At 48.1% G+C, this 19,764-nt stretch overlaps 1 protein-coding gene across 1 annotated transcript in view; it reads left to right on the top strand.

Annotated features, from left to right (window-relative positions):
- Positions 1-332: 332 nt before the first annotated feature.
- The window catches only part of SPTLC2 (serine palmitoyltransferase long chain base subunit 2), a 124,245-nt gene continuing 104,813 nt past the window's right edge, over positions 333-19,764 (top strand). Inside the window, exon 1 of the mRNA XM_029059031.1 lies at positions 333-452. Coding sequence (XP_028914864.1) covers positions 348-452 — 105 coding nt within the window. The 5' untranslated portion in view covers positions 333-347. The remainder of the gene's footprint in view (positions 453-19,764) is intronic.

Raw genomic sequence — 19,764 nt, 5'->3', positions numbered from 1 at the left:
CACTCCCGCGCCCCCGCCTCCCTCTCCCCCTCACCGTCATGGGCCGTCCCCCTCCCTCGGCCCCGCCCCCCGCCCCTTCCCCGCGCCGTGATTGGCTCGCTCCCGAGGAGGCGGTGATCGAAACCCCCCCCACCCCCCCGCCCCAGCCCCGCGAGGCCATTGGTGGATCGGCGCCTCCGGCCCCGCCCCCGCCGCTCCGGATTGGGCGGGCCCCGCCCCCCCCACGTGACGGGCGGTGCGGGTCCCGGGCGGCGCGGGGGGCACTTCCGGTGTCGGGGCTCCGGGGCTGCGCGGAGCGCTGCGGCCGGCGGGAGGCAGGGAGGAGGAGGAGGAGGAGGAGGAGGAGGATGCGGCCGCCGTCGGGGGCCTCCCGCCGCCCCCCGCCCCGCCCCAACGGCTGCCTGCCCAACGGAGACCTGCCCAACGGTTACGTGACCGGCGGCGCCAAGCAGGTACCTCCCCCGCCCCCGCCGCCGCCCCCGCCCGCCGCCCCCGGAGCCCCTGCCGGCCCCCTTCACACCTGGGGACACTGAGGGTCGGCCCCGGGACACCCCGGGCCCGGACTCTCTTGCCCCTCAGCCCCGCCGTGCCGAGGGCTTGGCGCAGCGCCCCGCACGGAGTCGGCGCTCAGTTCGTTCGGAACTACTTATTGAGCGCCCGCTCCGGGCGGGGCCCCGGCCTCAGCGCCAGGAATGGACAGGTGGGCGGCAGAGAGCCACAATCCCTGCCCCCAAACGGGCTCAATCAGTCCGAGCGCTTGGCACAGCGCTCTGCGCGGAGTCGGCGCTCAGTTCGGTCGGTACTACTTATTGAGCGCCCACTCCGGGCGGGGCACCGGCCTAAGCGCTAGGAATGGACAAGTTCGGCGGCAGAGAGAGACAATCTCTGCCCCAAAGCGGGCTCAATAAGCCCAAGTGCTTAGCACAGTGCTTTAAGCGCCCAATGCATTCGGGACTACTTACTGAGCGCCCACTCCGTGCGGGGCACTGGCCTAAGCGCTAGGAATGGACAATTCGCCAACAGAGAGACAATCCCTGCCCCATAACGGGCTCAATAAGCCCAAGTGCTTAGCACGATGCTTTAAGCGCCCAATGCATTCGGGACTACTTATTGAACGCCCACTCCGCGCGGGGCACCAGCCTAAGCGCTTGGAATGGACAATTCGCCAACAGAGAGACAATCCCTGCCCCATAACGGGCTCAGTAGGTCCAAGCGGTTGGCACAGTGCTCTGCACAGCGTCACTAATTCATTCAGTAGTAATGACAATGTTGGTATTTGTTAAGCGCTTACTCTGTGCAGAGCACTGTTCTAAGCGCTGGGGGAGATACGGGGTCATCGGGTTGTCCCACGGGAGGCTCACAGGCTTCATCCCCATCTGACAGATGAGGTCACTGAGGCCCAGAGAACAATAATAATGTTGGTATTTGTTAAGCGCTTACTATGTGCAGAGCACTGCTCTAAGCACTGGGGGAGATCCAGGGGAATGAGGTTGTCCCACGTGAGGCTCACAGTCTAAATCCCCATTTTACAGTTGAGGTAACCGAGGCACCGAGAAGTGAAGTGACCTGCCCACTGTCACACAGCTGACAGGTGGCAGAGCCGGGTTTCGAACCCATTATTGAGCGCCGACTCCGTGCGGGGGCACTGGCCTAAGAGCTTGGAATGGGCAATTCGCTAGCGGAGAGACAGTCCCCGCCCGGTAACGGGCTCAATAAGTCCAAGCGCTTAGCACAGTGCTCTGCACAGAGTCAGTGCTCAGTTCATTCAGTAGTACTTATTGAGCGCTGATTCTGTGCAGGGCACTGTCCGAAGCGCTTGGAATGGACAATTGGGCAACAGAGAGAGACAGTCCCTGCCCAACAACAGGCTCGGTAAGTCCAAGTGCTTAACGCCGTGCTATAAGCGCTCAATTCATTCGGTACTACCTATTGAGGGCTCACTCTGTGCAGGGCACTGTCCTGAGCGCTTGGAATGGACAATTCGGCAAGAGAGAGAGACGATCCCTGCCCGGTAACGGGCTCCATAAGTCCAGGCGCTTAGCCCGGTGCCCTGCACAGAGTAAGTGCTCAGTAAATGCTATTGAGGAATGAATTGAATGAAAGTACAGTGGGGCACCAACTAAGAGGCAGTCCCTCCCCACCCCACCCTGCCCGGCCCGGCCCTCATTTGACCCAAAGACACAGTTGCCCCCGCGGAGGCTGTGGTGAGCGACCCAGGTCGCGTCCTGCCCAGGCCCAGACACCTCTTCCCGCCGGGAAGACTTCCAACTTCAGCCCCCTAGACTGGGAGCCCCTTGCGGGCCTCTCTCTCGCAGGGTTGTACTGGCCCAAGCGCTTAGTCCAGTGCTGTGCACGCAGGAAGGACTCGGTAATAATGCTAATGGCATCTGTTCAGCACCTACTAGGTGCCCGGCACTGTACTGGGCGTTCAAGCGGATCGGGTCGGACGCAGCCCCCGGCCCACGTGGGGCTCCCGGTCTCCATCCCCGCTGTACAGATGAGGGAACTGAGGTCCAGAGAATTCATTCATTCAGTCAGTAGTATTTATTGAGCGCTTACTATGTGCAGAGCACTGTACTAAGCGCTTGGAATGGACAGATCGGTAACAGATACAGTCCCTGCCCTTTGACGGGCTTACAGTCTAGTGAAGTGACTTGCCCCAGGTCACACAACAGACAAGCGGCGGAGTCGGGATTAGAACCCAGCTCCTTCTGACTCCCAGGCCCGTGCTCTATATGAATGAATGATGATGATTATTACTTTGGTATTTGGTAAGTGCTCACTATGTGCCGAGCACAGTTCTGAGCGCTGGGGTAGATGCGAGGTGATCAGGTTGTCCCACGGGGGGCTCACAGTTTTCATCCCCATTTGACAGGTGAGGCAACTGAGGCACAGAGAAGCTAAGCCCAAGGTCCCCCAGCAGACGAGTCGCGGTGTTGGGATTAGAACCCATGTCCTCCGACTCCCAAGCCCGGGCTCTCTCCGCTAAGCAGTCCTGCTTGCTATGAATAAGCTAACTTAAATACTCCTCCCCACCCCCTCTTTTTGCTAATGCCCTCATTCGCAATAAAGACTTAGACTGTAAGGCCAGGGAACGTCACTGTTGACCGTGGTCCTCTCCCAAGCGCTTAGTACAGTGCTCTGCACACGGTAAGTGCTTAATAAATACGAATGCATGAATGAACACCCACTCTGTTAATATCGTGCTCGCACAAGACTGTAGGCTGTCCGCCCGTTGTCTCTAGACTGTAAGCTCGTTGCGGACAGGGAGCGTATCTGTTTATGGTTGTATTATACTCCTCCCCCAAGGCGCTCTGTACGGAACTCCGCCCTCCGTAAGCACCCAGTAAATACGCTTGAGTAAAGTGCTTAGCGCAGTGTTCTGCGCACAGGAAGAGTTCACTAAATTCCTTTGACTGATGGTCAACCTTGGGTAAGTCATTTAAGTTCTCTGGGCTTTTAGTTTCCTCAGTTGCAGCGTGGGGTGTTGAACGCCCATTCGACCTCCTCCTTTCAGACAGTGAGCCACCTGTGGGACAGGGATTGGGTCCAACATGATGGGATTATTTCTACCCCAGTGCTTAGAACAGTGCTCGGCACATGGTGAGCGCCGAACTACCAAAAAACCCCCCAAAACCCCACTTCAGAATAGCACAGAGTTTATCCACCTGCTGTGATGTACCTCGTGTTGCCTTCCTTTGGAATTACCACCAGCGGCTGTAGGTAGAGAGAAGAAGCAGCGCGGCTAAGTGGAAAGAGCCCGGGCTTGGGAGTCAGAGGTCAAGAGTTCGAATCCCGGCTCTGCCGCTTGCCAACTGGGTGACTTTGGGCAAGTCACTTAACTCAGTTACCTCATCTGTAAAATGGGGATTAAAACTGTGAGCCCCACCTGAGACAATCTGACTACCCTGTATCTACCCCGGCGCTTAGGACAGTGCTTTGCACATAGTAAGCGCTTAACAAATACCACTATTATTATTATTATTCGAGAGCAGGTTTTAGGTGGCCTTTTCAAGAGAAGACATTCGTCGAGTTTCTGTTAACTAGGGGATTGGGACCTGTCAAAATTCAAAACCGGGAATGGATCGTCAACAGACTTCTCTCGGGGCCCCCCAAAATATGGTAGCGTCCTGCGCTCTCCCATAGAGATTTCAATTCAAGGTAGTGTTTTGTCCCCGAATTTTCAGGCCTTTCAGTGAAATGCTATTTTAAGGTAGTGGTATCATCAGATCTCTAGTTATTTTGAGAATTTTGTGGTACTTGCAATTAGCTAAAAACAGAGCCCTTGTTTTTGTTGAAATACAAGTCTTCGATTTGGGAATTGATTTGTAAGTTTCAATTTCTTCACCGGGTAGAATTCAAGGAAGGAGAAGTCACTGAGTTTCTTCAGCAGAAACTGTGATAGGTGTGGTTTTCAATTGAAATGTACCCAGTCTTTGGTGTAATAATGTATGTACATACCTATGCCAAGCACTGTGCTAATCGCCCGGGGAAGGTATGGGTTTATCTGACGGGACACAGTCCCTGCCCTGCAGGGAGTCACAGTTGGAGGGAGAGAGGGAATTTTTACCCCCGTTTTACAGATGAGAAAACTGAGGTATAAATAAGCTAAGTGACTTAGCCAAGATCATATGGCAGGCAAGTGATGGTGCCGCACGGGACGTGAAAGCGTTTACTCCGTCATCTTCTTGGACTTAAGCGGGCAGGAGATTCTCCCTGTAACACGGCGATGGATAGCCACCGATAGTCTTGCCGTCAAAGGAGGTCTCTGAACTAAAGAACAACCCCGTATGTACCGAAACCTGGTTTCGCCAGAGTTGCGTCATCTGACTTCCTGATCGTAACCATCAGCCTCACCCAAGGGTCTTCATTGTAAAACAGCGAGAAGAGACGGCAGACGAGGTCTCGGCACAGCCCCTGGAAGAAGAACTGGCGTGCCGTCTATAACTGTCGTTGACAAAGTGGGAATTTACGGGCCACTGTGGCACCCTAAAACGCAGCGAATGGAGAACGTGAAACCTCCAAATCACCGAGTAGCTGGAACGCTGCCTTTCGATATGTAGTGTGGAAAAGAGCACATCTCGCCGGATCGGGTTTAGCAATGGGATTAGCCAATGTTGGAAGAAAATGAGAGCGAGGAAGAGACGTTACGCACTCTGAGGGCTGTTTGACAAGCTACTACAGGGTACCCAGAGCTGACTTTCAGGTTTAAAGATGATGCTCCTGACAGGGAGATTTTTATCCGTGCGTACGCGGGTGTGGTTGAGGCTGATGCGTGAACGACTCTGCACGCGCGGGAGGGTCATTGTTGCCGCCTGCAGTCTCTCACTATTTTCAGCTTTCCTTTTTTCGTTATCACACTCTTCCCAAAGTTTCTGCTCTAAAATAGTCACCCCTTCCTGGTTGCCGCACACCAAGCCGGTCTGTTGACAACCGTTTCCTAGCCGTCCGTTATTATGCTACACATTGCTTGGGGTGTGCTTCCTTATATATATATAATATATTTTAAAAATGTGTCTCCAGCTCTCATTGTTGATGGCCTCTTCCCCCTGGCTCCACACAGCAACTGCTTTGGTTATTTTGTTTTCCCCGAATGGTTTTCCCCCTTAACCTTCCTGTTGAAGGTGCGATGCCACAAACCGTGACTCCAAGACCTTGTTCGCTCTGTATCTCGAAAACCATCTGAGTGGTCATCCTGTGCCGATCAGGAAGTCAGCTGTTATTACTGAGTTTGAGTGTAAGCTCCTTCCGGGCAGGGAACTTGTCTGGTGTATGTTCGTGCTCTTCCAGTGCGGTGCGTTGCATGTAGCGGGCACTCAATACAGACACCTGCTAACGAAGCAAACGGGCCTGCTGCTAACAGCCGGATAGGTGGGATTCCGTATCTACCCCGGGGGACTGTCATCTTCACCTAAAAGTCGATGTCATCTTCACCTAAAAGTCGATGTCCCACCGTCACCCTGACCTGACTTCCTCCGGAGACTGTGCCAGTTTTCTTGAGTTGTTTGAGTCGATCCTCATTTCGAGTCACGTGCTGCCTCGACAGCGGAAGAATCGGCAGCCACCTTGTAGCGACTCCCGACTGATCGTTTCAAGAGCGATCTGTAACTGTTCAGTTGAGGTGGAAGAGTTTCCTGAAGGACTGGGGGTGAACTGTAAACACTTAGTACAGCGCTCTGCAGGGAGTGAGCGCTCAATAAATACGATTGACTCCCGCTTCCAGGTCTCTTGTTACATTCTTAAGAATGACTTTGAAGAAGAGGGGGAAGGTGACTTTCGCAACCCCGATTTACTCCGTTAGTTGATTGGCGCAGGGTTTAACAGTCAACTGCGGCTGTTACAACCAGCCTCGTATCCTGGTATCCTCGCAGAGCTGCCTTAGAGTCTCCATAAATTCTCAGGGCCACCAAACTCATTTTATAGCCCCTCCAGGGTCAAGACTTGTTGATGGTGTCAGACATCTCCTGCTACCAGAAAGAGGTGAGGAGGTTAACCCCTGCACTTATCTGATCTGGTCCAAAGGTTCAAGGTCCATTGTCTTGAAATCCATTGTGGAGGCAGGCGTTCATTGTTAGGAACGTTTTTCAGAGGACTCCGGTTAGGATTTTGCCTGCAGTGAAAGTAGACCAGAAAGTGCAGTGCTTGACGGTTCGGTCACAGTTTACACCTTTATGCCCTAATGCGGTTTCTTTTGAAAAATGAGTGATAATTCTTGGCTGTCGAATAGCCTACAGAAGAGCCTTAGACCAGGCTGAGCACGACAGTTACTCACTGGTAGTTTTTGAGCACTTAACCGTGTGCAGAGCATTGTACTGAGGGCTTTGGAGAGGGCCAAGCAGTAGAGTTGGTAGACGCGATCCCTGCCTACCTACATCTCTGTGTTTGGGAGATGTCTGTAGCATGCTGTCAATTCTGAGAGCTGTGGGGAGGATCCTTCCCTAGTCTGAACGACAGTGATGATTTCCTCTAAAGTTGGAGCCAGGTTCGTGTCCTTCCAAGCTGGTCTATTTTGTTTTTGCTTTTGAAGGGCCTCATCTTCTCGGTGGAAGATGAGTTAAGAGCTTGGATTAGTTGTGTTTTCTCTAGGATTCCCTCCCCACAGGGTAGGGGTGGGCCAAGAGTTCTCATAATTGGATGCGAGACGGAGGTCGATAAAATTCTTAGAAAGAACGGTTGCTCTAAACAGTGGAAAGAATTTCGTTTCCCATCGAACTGTGTACTATATAGAATAACTTTGCTTTAGGATGAAACCAGACTAAAAACTTTACATGTTTTCTTCTAGACTGTAAACTCGTTGTGGGCGGGGAACAGGTCTGCCAACTCTGTTATATTCTCCCAAGCGCCTAGGATTGATTGATTCCTAATGGGGCTTCGGTTATGTCAAAGCAGTGTTTCTTAACCAAGGAAAGAGGAAATTAGTAGGAAGGTAGTTTTCCACTGTAGCCTGTGATTTACATGATGAAGGTACATTGTTTTAGTGGTTTTGCCTACTTCCTAGAATTCCCAAGGCGTATATTAAGTTTCCACGGGGAAATAGTCTGGGGGTAAGCGGGGGGGGGGGGGGGTCGGCGGCTGGCCGACAAGGTACCCCACTTATCTGGCCGTGATTGTTTAATTCTGCTGAAAGATATGTGATCAAAGGTTATCACTCTAGAGGAGGTAGAGCAGTACTGAATGACAAAGAATTTTAAGAGTAATCCAAGGGTGTGTATTAAAACTCTATTTGGTACCCATGAGAAAGAGGTTGGGGAAAGCTGTGGGTGATGAAAGGGGGCTTTGTCATTCCTTTAAGTCTGTTTTGAAGTGTGCTGTACTCTTCCCTGAAGCTATCATCACTTCCAGCAGGATTTACTGATTACCTACTCTTTTCAGAAGGTGTACTTTCACATTTCTAGCAGAAACTTTTCAAAACTTCAATCTGTCAGTAGGAAGGCTACTGCCTATGGATTTTTCTCTGCTTGTTTCAGTGGAGGATCAGCCTTGGGCAGCCTTCTCACATCCCAGGGGAGGGGATTTCTATTTGGCTTCTGAAAAACAAAATCAACCATAGTGTGTTGATTAGCCAACTGGCAGGTTGAGGCAGACACTGGACCATTATTGCATTCGTTTTATTCCCTTTTGGCTATTGTTGGGGTAACATTTCAAAATATACCATGTAGACTGTATCTGAAGACATGGGAGCTCCCTGTAAAAGAATCTATGCAAACGATTTCTCAAGATGGGGAAGGGGAGAAGATATGTGTTGGAAGAGTGAAAAGTTGAAGATGACGCTTAAAGGCTAGGATTAAATGGTTCAGGGTTAGAAAAGCAATGTCATGGGAGAGAGGAAGAGGCTCAGGATGCATTTGAATATGGAAGAAGCTCAGAAATTGAGAAATAAAGTGGTGACTCTCTGCCTTCATTCAGAGATGAGTATTTGCAAAAGAGGTTGTTCCTTGGCATGAGCGCCAGGGTGGTGACTGTGAGGAGGACAGGGAATATCCTATTAACCCTTTGTGGTCTCTCATTTTTTCCTCCTTTCTCCACTGGACTCTATTTTGTGTGCATTTAAGGAAGAACTTGGAATGTACAAAATATGAACCGAAAGACATTTGAACCCTTTATTCAGAGCATTTTAAAACACTTATCTATTTAACTTCTCACTCAGTCTAACCCGGGATCGCAAAGGATTAATAAGACCTTGGAAAATCATTCAACCTGTTCTCTTGGGTTCAGGCAGGACTGCCCTTAAAAATCAACCCTGAAGGTATGACAGTCAATTCTGTTTTTACGAACCTCCAATCAGTTAATTGGATTGATTGAACACCTACTGGGAGCAGAACCCTGGGCTGAGTACTTGGGAAAATGCAGTAGAGGTAACAACCATGACCCCTCCCCTTTAAGGGGTTTACTGTCTGGTGAGGTGGAGAGGGGGGAGACAGATTCTAGAATAAAAGACCAGGGGCTGAGTCAGTGCTTAATAGTGTATATAAAGTATGTGTGTAAAAGATAGGGGTCATCAACCTCTTTAGCACTTTCCAATGTTCTTCAGTATCACCATCAGGAAATTCTTCTTCACGCCTCAGCTGAGCCTCTCTGAACTGCATTTTAATCCATTCCTTTGGTTTTTTCCCCAGAAGAGCCGGAGTTTGGATGACCACCATCCTCTGTTCTCGAGCCCGGCATGGACCTAAATCTTGGGGCCTTTGCCTGTAGCCGGGAGGGCTAATCTTCACTCAGCATGAAGCTTGATATTTAAATGGCATTCCTTAAGCGTGTACTATGCCAGGCACAGTATTAAGCACTAGTACTCCCCAGTGGGGATGTGCAAGAGGGGAAGCAGCATGGCCTAGTGGAAAGAGCAGAGCCTGGGAGTCAGAGGGCCTGGGTTCCAATCCCGGCTCCACCACGTGCCTGCTGTGTGACCTTGGGCAAGTCACTTCACTTCCCTGTGCCTCATTCCCCTCTTCTATAAAATGGAGATTTAATACCTGTTCTCCCTCCTTCTTAGACTGTGAGCCCCATGTGGGACCTGATTATCTTGTATCTACCCCAGTACTTAGTACAATGCTCAGCACATAGTTCTTAACAAATATTATAATGGTGATTACTATTATTTGAATCCCCCAAAGACTACTCATGGGTCTCTGGCCCACTTGTTGCGAAGGGATCTTGAAAGAGAACAGGTGGAGAGTGAATGGCAGAGGAAGGGGCAGTTGCTTCATCGCTCTTGGCCTTTTGTTTCCACTGGGGAAAGAGCATGAGAGGGGTTAGGGAGGGAGGGGAGAGGTCAGAAAGCAGAACTGCCAGCAGGTCTGCTTTCAGGTTTAGCAAGGCCCCAGGGCTAGCAATAGTGTGGTCTAGTTGGAAGAGCCTAGACCAGGGAGTCAGAGGAGTCAAATCCCTAGTCCGCCACTTGTCTGCTTCGAGACCTTGCGCAAATCACTTCTCTGAGCCTCAGTTTACAAAATTGGGATTCCCTCCCTATTCTCCCTCCTAGAGGCCTTCTCTGACTAAGCCCTCTCCTCTCCCTCTCTCCTGAGTCACCCTGACTTGCTCCCTTTATTCATCCCAGCCTTACAGCACTTAATGTACATATCTGTAATTCCATTTATTTATCTTAATGTCTGTCTGTCTCCACCACCTCTAGACTGTAAACTCCTTGTGGGCAGGGAATATGTCTGTTTATTGTTGTATTGTACTCTCCGAAGCTCTTAGTACAGTGCTCTACACACAGTAAACTCGTAATAAATACGATTGACTGACTCCTGCTTAGTTTGTGAGTCCCATGTGACACAGGGTCTATGTCCAACCTGATTTACTCATGTCTACCCCAGAGCTTAGAACAGTGCTCGAAACAGTGCCTAACAAACAAACAGTGCCTAACAAACACCGTGATGATGATTACAATAAAGTGTTGTAGCAGCTTTAAACTCCTGAGGTGGGATTATTGAAAAACACAAAGACTTTTGCTAGAGTGTCTGTCCCCTTGCGGAAATTCGCACCTGTTTACTAGGTTTGAAGGATCCCAGATTGTATGGAGTTATCTAAGGGGCGCCAAGGGAGACTGTCAGTAAAGAAAGGGATCTGACAGGTTCTAAGCTGTCTTTTGGGCACCATGGCCAAGATAAGGGTTTCCAGAGTTAGTCTTGAGAATACGGGGCTCTGACTGTGGTATGGCTTCATCTGCCCCACTCCTCCACAGAAAGGCCAACCCCACGTTCTATTAAAGACAATTATGCATCCCCTCCAGATAAACTTTTCCAGGCGAAGAGAATAAGTGAAATTACCGCTAAGCCGCGTGGAGTTTGGGCAATTGGCTAGCCTAGCTCAGCTCCTTTGGAAAGACCTCAGGTCCATCAGGTCTCCTCAGGAGAAATCCAAGAAAGAAAAATGTAGAGACATTCCAGAAGGGTAGATGGAGACAATTTAGCACAAATTTATGGCTCTGGTGTTTTGTGGCCTGTCAATATAGTGGGGGTTCAATTCATTCATTCAGTGGTATTTATTGAGCGCTTACTATGCGCAGAGCACTGTACTAAGCTCTTGGAATGGACAATTCAGCAACAGATAAAGACAGGCCCTGCCCAGTGACGGGCTCACAGTCTAAACGGGGGAGACAGACAGCAAAACACAACAAAAAGACATCCTCAAGATAAATAGAATCTTGGGTTCCCGAGGGCGTCTGAGAATTGCCAGGCTCTCATCACTTCAGCAGGTAACTTTTATTCATATGTATTGGCCCTGACCTTTAAGACTGTCATGGATCTGTGGAAGATTCAGGAAGCTTTTAAATGTAAAACTCACTGGTATCCTGTGCTTCCGGCCTCTCTGAGGCCTCATTCAAGTAGCTGTCGGACATTTTTTTAAAGCCCTAGAGAGTACAGACCGTAGCCAAGAATGATGGGGGAATAATATTTCCCGGGAAAGACCGCTCCCAAATCTGATGCAGCTCTAAGCTCTACCATCCTGAGCTCTTGAGGTTCAGTCCCACAAGGGGCCTGCTAGGTTCTGCCAACGTGAGGCCCGGTGAAAGGTTAGACCAAAGACCACAATTTCTGAAGGTTTCAATGCTGTCAGCTTATATAAATAATAATTGTGGTATTTGTTAAACGCTTACTATGTGCCTGGCACTGTGCTCAGCACTGGGGTAGATACAAGCAAATCAGGTTGGACATAGTCCCTGTCCCACCTAGGGCTCACAGTCTCAATCCCATTTACAGATGAGAAATGAAGCAATTTACCCAAGGTCACACAGCAGATGAGTTGTGGAACCAGGATTGGAACCCATGACCTTCTGACTCCCAGGCCCGTACTCTATCCACTACACCATGCTGCTTCTCTGCCTATGTTCCCTGAGATTATTTTCAAGAGGCACCGGATGCTAAAGGCTGAGACAGCTAGGAATAGTTCAACTCAGAAATCAATCCCAAACCAGTCATGCCCAGTTTTATTTGCCAGTGACCTAAAACTGTATTTGTGCAGTTTGCAGAAGCTGCTGGAGCAGTTACCGTCATCCCGCACAACAGAGAACAGCTTTCATCATGTAGGCTTTGGTGGGGTAGAGGGAGATGGAGTTGTGGGGAGCAAACATTCTTCAGAGAATGTACAACCCTCAATTTGACATCTAGGTAAGCTGGAAAATGAAACCTTTCTTCTGCTACAAAATATACTGGTAGGTTCATTTTTCATCGCTTTCCTTCCTGAGACAGACTTTAAATTTTGATGTCCTTGTAATAGTTCATTATTTAATTCCTTGGCAGGAAAGGCGTATTTTTCCAGGAAATAGGAATATTTCACAACAGGCAATCAACTCCGGCACAGGATGGAAGTAGGAAATGAGTCACTTTTACAGATAGCACTTGTAGGAGGGAGGGAGCAGATGTCATGCCTTCTCAGGACCTTTCATTCATTCATTCAGTAGTATTTATTGAGCGCTTACTATGTGCAGAGCACTGTACTAAGCGCTTGGAATGAACAAGTCGGCAACAGATAGAGACAGTCCCTGCCGTTTGACGGGCTTACAGTCTAATCGGGGGAGACGGACAGACAAGAACAATGGCAATAAAACCTGTGGAGAAATGCATTTTCTGCCCTATCTGGTGTTTACCAACCTTGCAAAATAGTCAATGTCCTCATAGAAGCATATCAACTCTCACTGCATTTCCTTTTTAACTGATTCAGAGCAGGTTATATCTTTTTCCCTAGTCCTGCAGATGTGTTCTTTTGGTCCGGGAGAAAGACACGGGAAGCCGATGGCAAGTTCCGATCTCCGAGGATGCCTCTGGTTTCCTTCCCGTAGTGACTGGGAACAGGATTGATGCCGTTTCTGTCTCCTTTTAGGTCTTCCTCCACCCCTCCCACTGCTGCCGTTAGCGTGTTGGTTTTCCTGGCCTTACGTAAGTCTGGATGCTCTAACCCCTGCAGTCAGACCGTCCAGCAGTCCGTTTCGGTTCATGCCGCGGAGCCGATCCTCTGCTCAGAAGTTCCCCTCCGAGGACGAGGGGGAAATGGAAGTTTTGAGCCTTCGTGGTCTCAACCTTCCAGATCCAGCTCTTTCTCTTCATTCCCCTTTCCCGTCCCTCTAATTCTTTATTTCATGGAGAGTTCTCAAAACTTTCTCCTTCAGTAAGTGAATGACCTTTTATTCCTGACACCCTGACCCATTGAAAAGCGCTTCTTTGGGAGTTAATGGAAATACACCTCCAGGTCTGTGCATATTTCCTTCCTGAATTCTCCATTACTTGACCCCCCCCCACTAAATATTCAGTTCTCGTGAGTCTCCTCTCCTCATCAACCCTCAAAATGCATTTACTCCTACCCCTGTACCAGTGCTTTGATATTCCTTATGGGAGATGTATTTTTCTCATGGTCCAGAGATCTGCATTTTATATATTTTGTGTATTTGGGCATCATCATTGTCTTAAAGCAGGGATAGGCAAGCTCTTTGAGGAGCTGGCCACTTGTTGAAGTTTGAGGCCAGGAGAGGGCCAAAAACCAAGTCTTGTGAAGGGTGGGGCTTCTGAGCCAAGGTGGTAGGTGGAGGGGGCTGTGGGCTGGGAATCAGCAGCCCTTTTACAGGGTGTCCCTTGCAGGGCGGGGCGGGGGGCTGGAGTATGACCTCTAGTAGGCTGGAGTTGGCCCACCACATTCACTGAGGGTAGGGGCAAATTCATTCCATCATATTTATTGAGCGCCCACTGTGTGCAGAGCACTGTACTGAGAGCTTGGGAGAGTACAGCAGAGTTGGTAGACAGCTTCTCTGCCTGCAGTGAGTTTGGGAATTACCATTCAGCAACAAATAAGAGACAGTCCCTGCCCACAGTGTCACCAAGCTAACTGTTTTTGCCAGGAAGGTTGGTTTTAAGTGTATTTGGCAGACATTTGGACCCTTTCAAGTGTCTGGAGCCAAGTACTGTCGTGGTCAGAGTAGGAGTGTTGGATTCAAATCATGTTTCAATTTTAGGTAGCAAAATGAAATCCTTTTCCTTTGTGCCTGGTAATCGATCAGTCAGTGGTATTTATTAAGCGCTTACTGGTTGTAGAGCACTGTACTTAGCGCTTGGGAGAGTACAACAGAGTTGGTAGACAGGTTCTCTGCCCACAGTGAGTTTATAGTTTAGAGGGGGAGGGAGGCATTAATATAAATAGATAATTCATAATCTAGAGTTGGTATGGTTTTTAAAAATTAAAAAAAAAGGTACTTGCTAAGCACTTACTATTTGCCAAGCACTGTTCTAAGTGCTGGAGAAAATACAAGTTCATCAGGTTGAACACAGTCCCTGTCCCACCTTGGGCTCACACTCTTAATCATCATTTTTTTTTACAGATGAGATAATTGAGGCACAGAGAAGTTAAGTGACTTCCCCAGTGTCACACTGCAGACAAGTGGTGGAGCCCGGATTAGAACCCATGACCAAAGTAAATACCTTTGGGCATTGTTTGTATGTCTGTCAGACTTTTCTCAGTGAATCCTTCATTCACCAAACAACAGCTGGATTTCAGTTTTGGATGGACTTTTTAGTGGGCTCAACTTTAAGAAGGTTTTGGGTGGGTTTGAGCATAAAAGCACCTCAACCTATGGCTAGGTGAAAAGAGGAAAAGTTAGAGATGTTAAAAGACATATCCCTAGCCACCAAGAAGATAGATATCAGAAGAAGTAACTGGATTGTTTCTCTCAGCATCTTTTTTCCCTGTTAGGGAGAGCACGTTGGACTGGATAGAACATTCCTCTGACTCAGTAATGACAATTCGTGTTAGTTTATAATGGTAATCTATTTGGAGTAGATGCCAAAGAAAGTGTCATCAGTTATGATGAATTCTGTGTTTGATCGTAAGATCTTTGTGGGTAGAAATTGCGTATTCTCCAGAAAATAAATAGGGAGGATAATATCCAATCACCCCCTGCTTGCCAACTCAGCAGCAAGAGTGTTATGTTGTGACTTCATTGTAAAGTTTAATACAGGTCTTTGCTGCTGAAGTCTGGTTTTGTACCGGAAAAGTGGTTTGTTTCTAAAATAGGTCCCCTCCTGTTTTCAGATTGGAAAAAAACATGAGCTTTTATTCTAGATGCCCTTCACTGTACTCTCCCAAGGGCCTAGTACCATACTGTTCACAAAGTAAGTGCTCAGTAAATACCACTGAAGGAGAGCCAACTAACTTGTGTTATGAAAAAAACTAGTTTCCAGAAAATTCCTTTTTCTGGGAAAGGGAGCTAGCTTGATGAACCCAGAACATCACAGTGGCTCTCTGGAACTTAGCAGACAGAATCCAAGAAATTCTAAAAGAACCTCCCTGAAAGCCAGCGAATCTGTGAAAATCATTCATAGCTTTTCTCACTTATTCAGTGTAAGTTTTATACAGGTGGTTTAAGAGGACATTAATATGAAGATAGCTCTAACCTTATTAAAGAGCAAGAAGTTGTAAAAACCAATTAGATAGTACCAAAATGTACTCTTAGCTGTCACTGAGTAATGTTTAGTTTTCCACTACAGCTGTGACTTTTTTTTTTTTTAACCATACTCTTGACTACCATCTAGAATGCCACAATTCAGCATTTTGTAAACTGATTTCCAGTCTCTGCATTTTTGTTGTCAGAGTATTTTTAAAACTTTCAGGTGACCTGAGTACAGAATTTGCCATGTTTTCTGTAAGACAAGATCTTCTGAAGTTGTTCTTAAGCTGTGAGGAACCTTGGAGAGTGAATGTTGGTTCTCATAGCCATATAGTATATATTTAGTAGATTGTTCAGTTCTGAGAGTAAATTTGATTTGAAGGTAGTTTATACACAGAGATTTTCAGAATTATCACTCAGAACAAGAGTCGTAAATGATTTCCTGCCTTTTTACAGTTGGCTTTGCTGAGGAGTGGAAGGAAGGACACCTGGGTTCCAGTTTGGCCTCAGCCAATGACCACCTTTGTGATCTTGGGTCAATTGCCCAATACTTGTTCCTGTTTTCCCTCCTTGAAGGATTTGAAAGGGTTTGTGGATGGACTTTGAGTTGTTGGGGGAGACGTATCCCATCTGAGAAAACCCCTGTTTTGGGGAAAACACACCTTTTCATACTATGTGAACATCTCTCTCTTATCTTAATCAGTGGTATTGAGTGTTTACTGTGTGCAGAGCACCATACTTAGCACTTGGGAGAGCCTGGTATTGAGTGTTTAATGTGTGCAGAGCACTGTACTTAGCACTTGGGAGAGCCAATTCCCTGCCCACAAGGAGCTTAAGGGTCTTGAGACTACAGACTGTGACTTTTTTTGATGCCTTGTGTACTGTGAGTGTTTAACAAATGTTAAATTAATCATCTGTGAAAGGAGACTATCTGAAGCTAAACTGTTGAAGGAAACTGAGGTAACCTATCCCGAAAGCATCAATGCTTTATATAATTAGTGTATTTCACTGAACAACAAAATTGCCTGTAAAAAGAAAAGTGTGAACCCTGTGTTCTTTGAAGCTTGCCTGCTTAAAAAAAGGGATCTTTGGAAGTAGCAGAGAGGGCAAACAATTTAAAGACCAATGAAGCACATCTTACAGGATGCGAAATAAAAGTAAATGCAGAACTGTTGGTGTAAGTAACCCCACTCCAAGCCAGTCTATTAGAAAAGGCTTTCCTTGAGCAAAGTCTTTAGGATTAAGTCAAGTGAGAGCAAGAGAAATACTCAAAAACAGCACCAGTCACTGCAAACAGTTGTGGTATTTGCTAAAATCTTACAATATGCCAAGAGCCATTTTAAGGGCCAGGGTGGATACAAGATAATCAGGTTCCCCTTGAGGTTCGCAGTCTAAGTAGGAAGGAAGTATTGAATCCCCATTTTGCAGATGAGGGAACTGAGACACAGAGAAGTTAATTGACTTGCCCAAGATTGCACAGCAGGAAAGTAGCAGAGCTGGGATTAGTACCAGCTCCTCTGACATCCAGGTCTGTGCTCTTTCTACTAGGCCTCCCTGCTTAATAATAATAATAATGATAACAATGGTATTTGTTAAGCACTTACTATGTGCCAACTGTTCTAAGTGCTGAGGTAGATACAAGGTAGTCAGGTTGTCCCACATGGGGCTTAAAGTCTTAGAACAGTGCTCAGCACATTGTAAGTGCTTAACAAATACCAACATTATTATTATTATTATTATTATTATTACTACTAAGTGAAGATGGCAAGCTGGGGGATAGCCGGTGAAGAGAGCAGATAGGTAGGATGGGTGGAGGTCGGTGAGTTAATGTTGAGTGGGAGGGATTTTTGTTTGCGGGTGGAAAAACGTTTTGAGGGGTGAAGAGAAGTGGGCCAAGTGCCACGTGGGTCATCTTCTTGGAACAGCCAGCATGCACTGTAGTGGAGGAAACCAGCAAGGAGGCTGATGCAGTCGCAAGTCAGGCCTCAGAGCAGAGCTTGGATCCGCTGTTGAGGGCAAGATCTGGGAGATGCCCTGTAGGAAGAACTGGCGGGATTTATCAGCGAATTGAATTTGAGAATGGACAGATTAGTGGGGAGTCCAGGGTAACACCAAGATTGTGGGCTTCTGAGACAGAAAGGGTGGTGATGTTAATGACTGAAATGGGAAATGTAGGTGAATAGGCCCTTTTTAACTTATTTAGGTGTAGAGGTGAGAAGGAAGACTTATTTCTTTGTCCCCAAAGTAATCAATTCCTTGTTATACTTCAAGTATATCTTGCTTTGATTCTCCATCAATTAATGCTTGTTTTCTCTCACTCATGTTCTGTTCCTTTCTGTTTTTTTTTTTTTTTTATAAAACTCTGGATTAAAGAGAGTGGATCTCTGAAGCCCCAGCATGTTTTTATTGAGGAGGGGTGGATGGATAGGCTTGCAGATTGCCGATCAATTTCCAATGTTTCTCATCCTCTTATTTGTGTTTCTTTGGAGGCTTTAAGTTCAGTGAAATGGATTGCACTTCTCTTTCAATAGTATTTATTCAATAGTATTTATTGAGCGCTTACTATGTGCAGAGCACTGTACTAAGCGCTTGGGATGAACAAGTCGGCAACACATAGAGACAGTCCCTGCCGTTTGATGGGCTTATAGTCTAATCGGGGGAGATGGACAGACAAGAACAATGGCAATAAATAGAGTCAAGGGGAAGAACATCTTGTAAAAACAATGGCAACTAAATAGAATCGAGGCGATGTACAATTCATTAACAAAATAAATAGGGTAACGAAAATATATACAGTTGAGCGGACGAGTACAGTGCTGTGGGGATGGGAAGGGAGAGGTGGAGGAGCAGAGGGAAAAGGGGAAAAAGAGGGTTTAGCTGCGGAGAGGTAAAGGGGGGATGGCAGAGGGAGTAGAGGGAGAAGAGGAGCTCAGTCTGGGAACGCCTCTTGAAGAAGGTGAGTTTTAAGTAGGGTTTTGAAGAGGGAAAGAGAATCAGTTTGGCGGAGGTGAGGAGGGAGGGCGTTCCAGGACCGCGGGAGGACGTGACCCAGGGGTCGACGGCGGGATAGGCGAGACCGAGGGACGGTGAGGAGGTGGGCGGCAGAGGAGCGGAGCGTGCGGGGTGGGCGGTAGAAAGAGAGAAAGGAGGAGAGGTAGGAAGGGGCAAGGTGATGGAGAGCCTCGAAGCCTAGAGTGAGGAGTTTTTGTTTGGAGCGGAGGTCGATAGGCAACCACTGGAGTTGTTAAAGAAGGGGAGTGACAGGCCCAGAGCATTTCTGCAGGAAGATGAGCTGGGCAGCGGAGTGAAGAATAGACCGGAGCAGGGCGAGAGAGGAGGAAGGGAGGTCAGAGAGAAGGCTGACACAGTAGTCTAGCAGGGATATAACGAGAGCCCGTAACAGTAAGGTAGCCGTTTGGGTGGAGAGGAAAGGGCGGATCTTGGCGATATTGTAGAGGTGAAACCGGCAGGTCTTGGTAACGGATAGGATGTGTGGAGTGAACGAGAGAGACGAGTCAAGGATGACACCGAGATTGCGGGCCCGAGAGACGGGAAGGATGGTCGTGCCATCGACGGTGATAGAGAAGTCTGGGAGAGGACCGGGTTTGGGAGGGAAGATGAGGAGCTCAGTCTCGCTCATGTTGAGTTTTAGGTGGCGGGCCGACATCCAGGTGGAGACGTCCCGGAGGCAGGAGGAGATGCGAGCCTGAAGGGAGGGGGAGAGGATGGGGCGGAGATGTAGATCTGCGTGTCATCTGCGTAGAGATGGTAGTCAAAGCCGTGAGAGCGAATGAGTTCACCGAGGGAGTGAGTGTAAATGGAGAACAGAAGAGGGCCAAGAACTGACCCTTGAGGAACTCCAACGGTTAAAGGATGGGAGGGGGAGGAGGCTCCAGCGAAGGAGACCGAGAATGACCAGCCAGAGAGGTAAGAGGAGAACCAGGAGAGGACAGAGTCCGTGAAGCCCAGGTGAGATAAGGTATGGAGGAGGAGGGGATGGTCGACAGTGTCAAAGGCAGCAGAGAGGTCAAGGAGGATTAGAATGGAGTAGGAGCCATTGGATTTGGCAAGAAGGAGGACTTGGACCTGTGGCTAGATTTTCTTTTTTCCCAAAACCATATGTCTGCCCTTTTCAGTCGGTGTCAGGAACATCACTGCCCAGTCTGGCTCAAGTGAGAAAAATATTTTTCTTGTTGGAATTGGTTTCCTCTCAAAAGCATATGAAGTGGAAACTAGGGCAGGGAAGTTGCGTTCAGATCTTTTTGCTTACAAGGCGTGTCTTTAGACAGCTGACAAAAGCTGTCCAGATGTGTCTGTTTAGATTTTCCTGCCCTAGGATGGGATATGCAGCTATACACAACTTGACCATGGTCTGTTTATAATTTTGCTTT

Source organism: Ornithorhynchus anatinus, chromosome 1 (assembly GCF_004115215.2).
Source record: "Ornithorhynchus anatinus isolate Pmale09 chromosome 1, mOrnAna1.pri.v4, whole genome shotgun sequence".
NCBI classification, from domain to species: Eukaryota; Metazoa; Chordata; class Mammalia; order Monotremata; family Ornithorhynchidae; genus Ornithorhynchus; species Ornithorhynchus anatinus.
The sequence above is the reverse complement of the archived record's forward strand: the minus strand, read 5'-3'. Positions and strand labels throughout refer to the sequence as shown.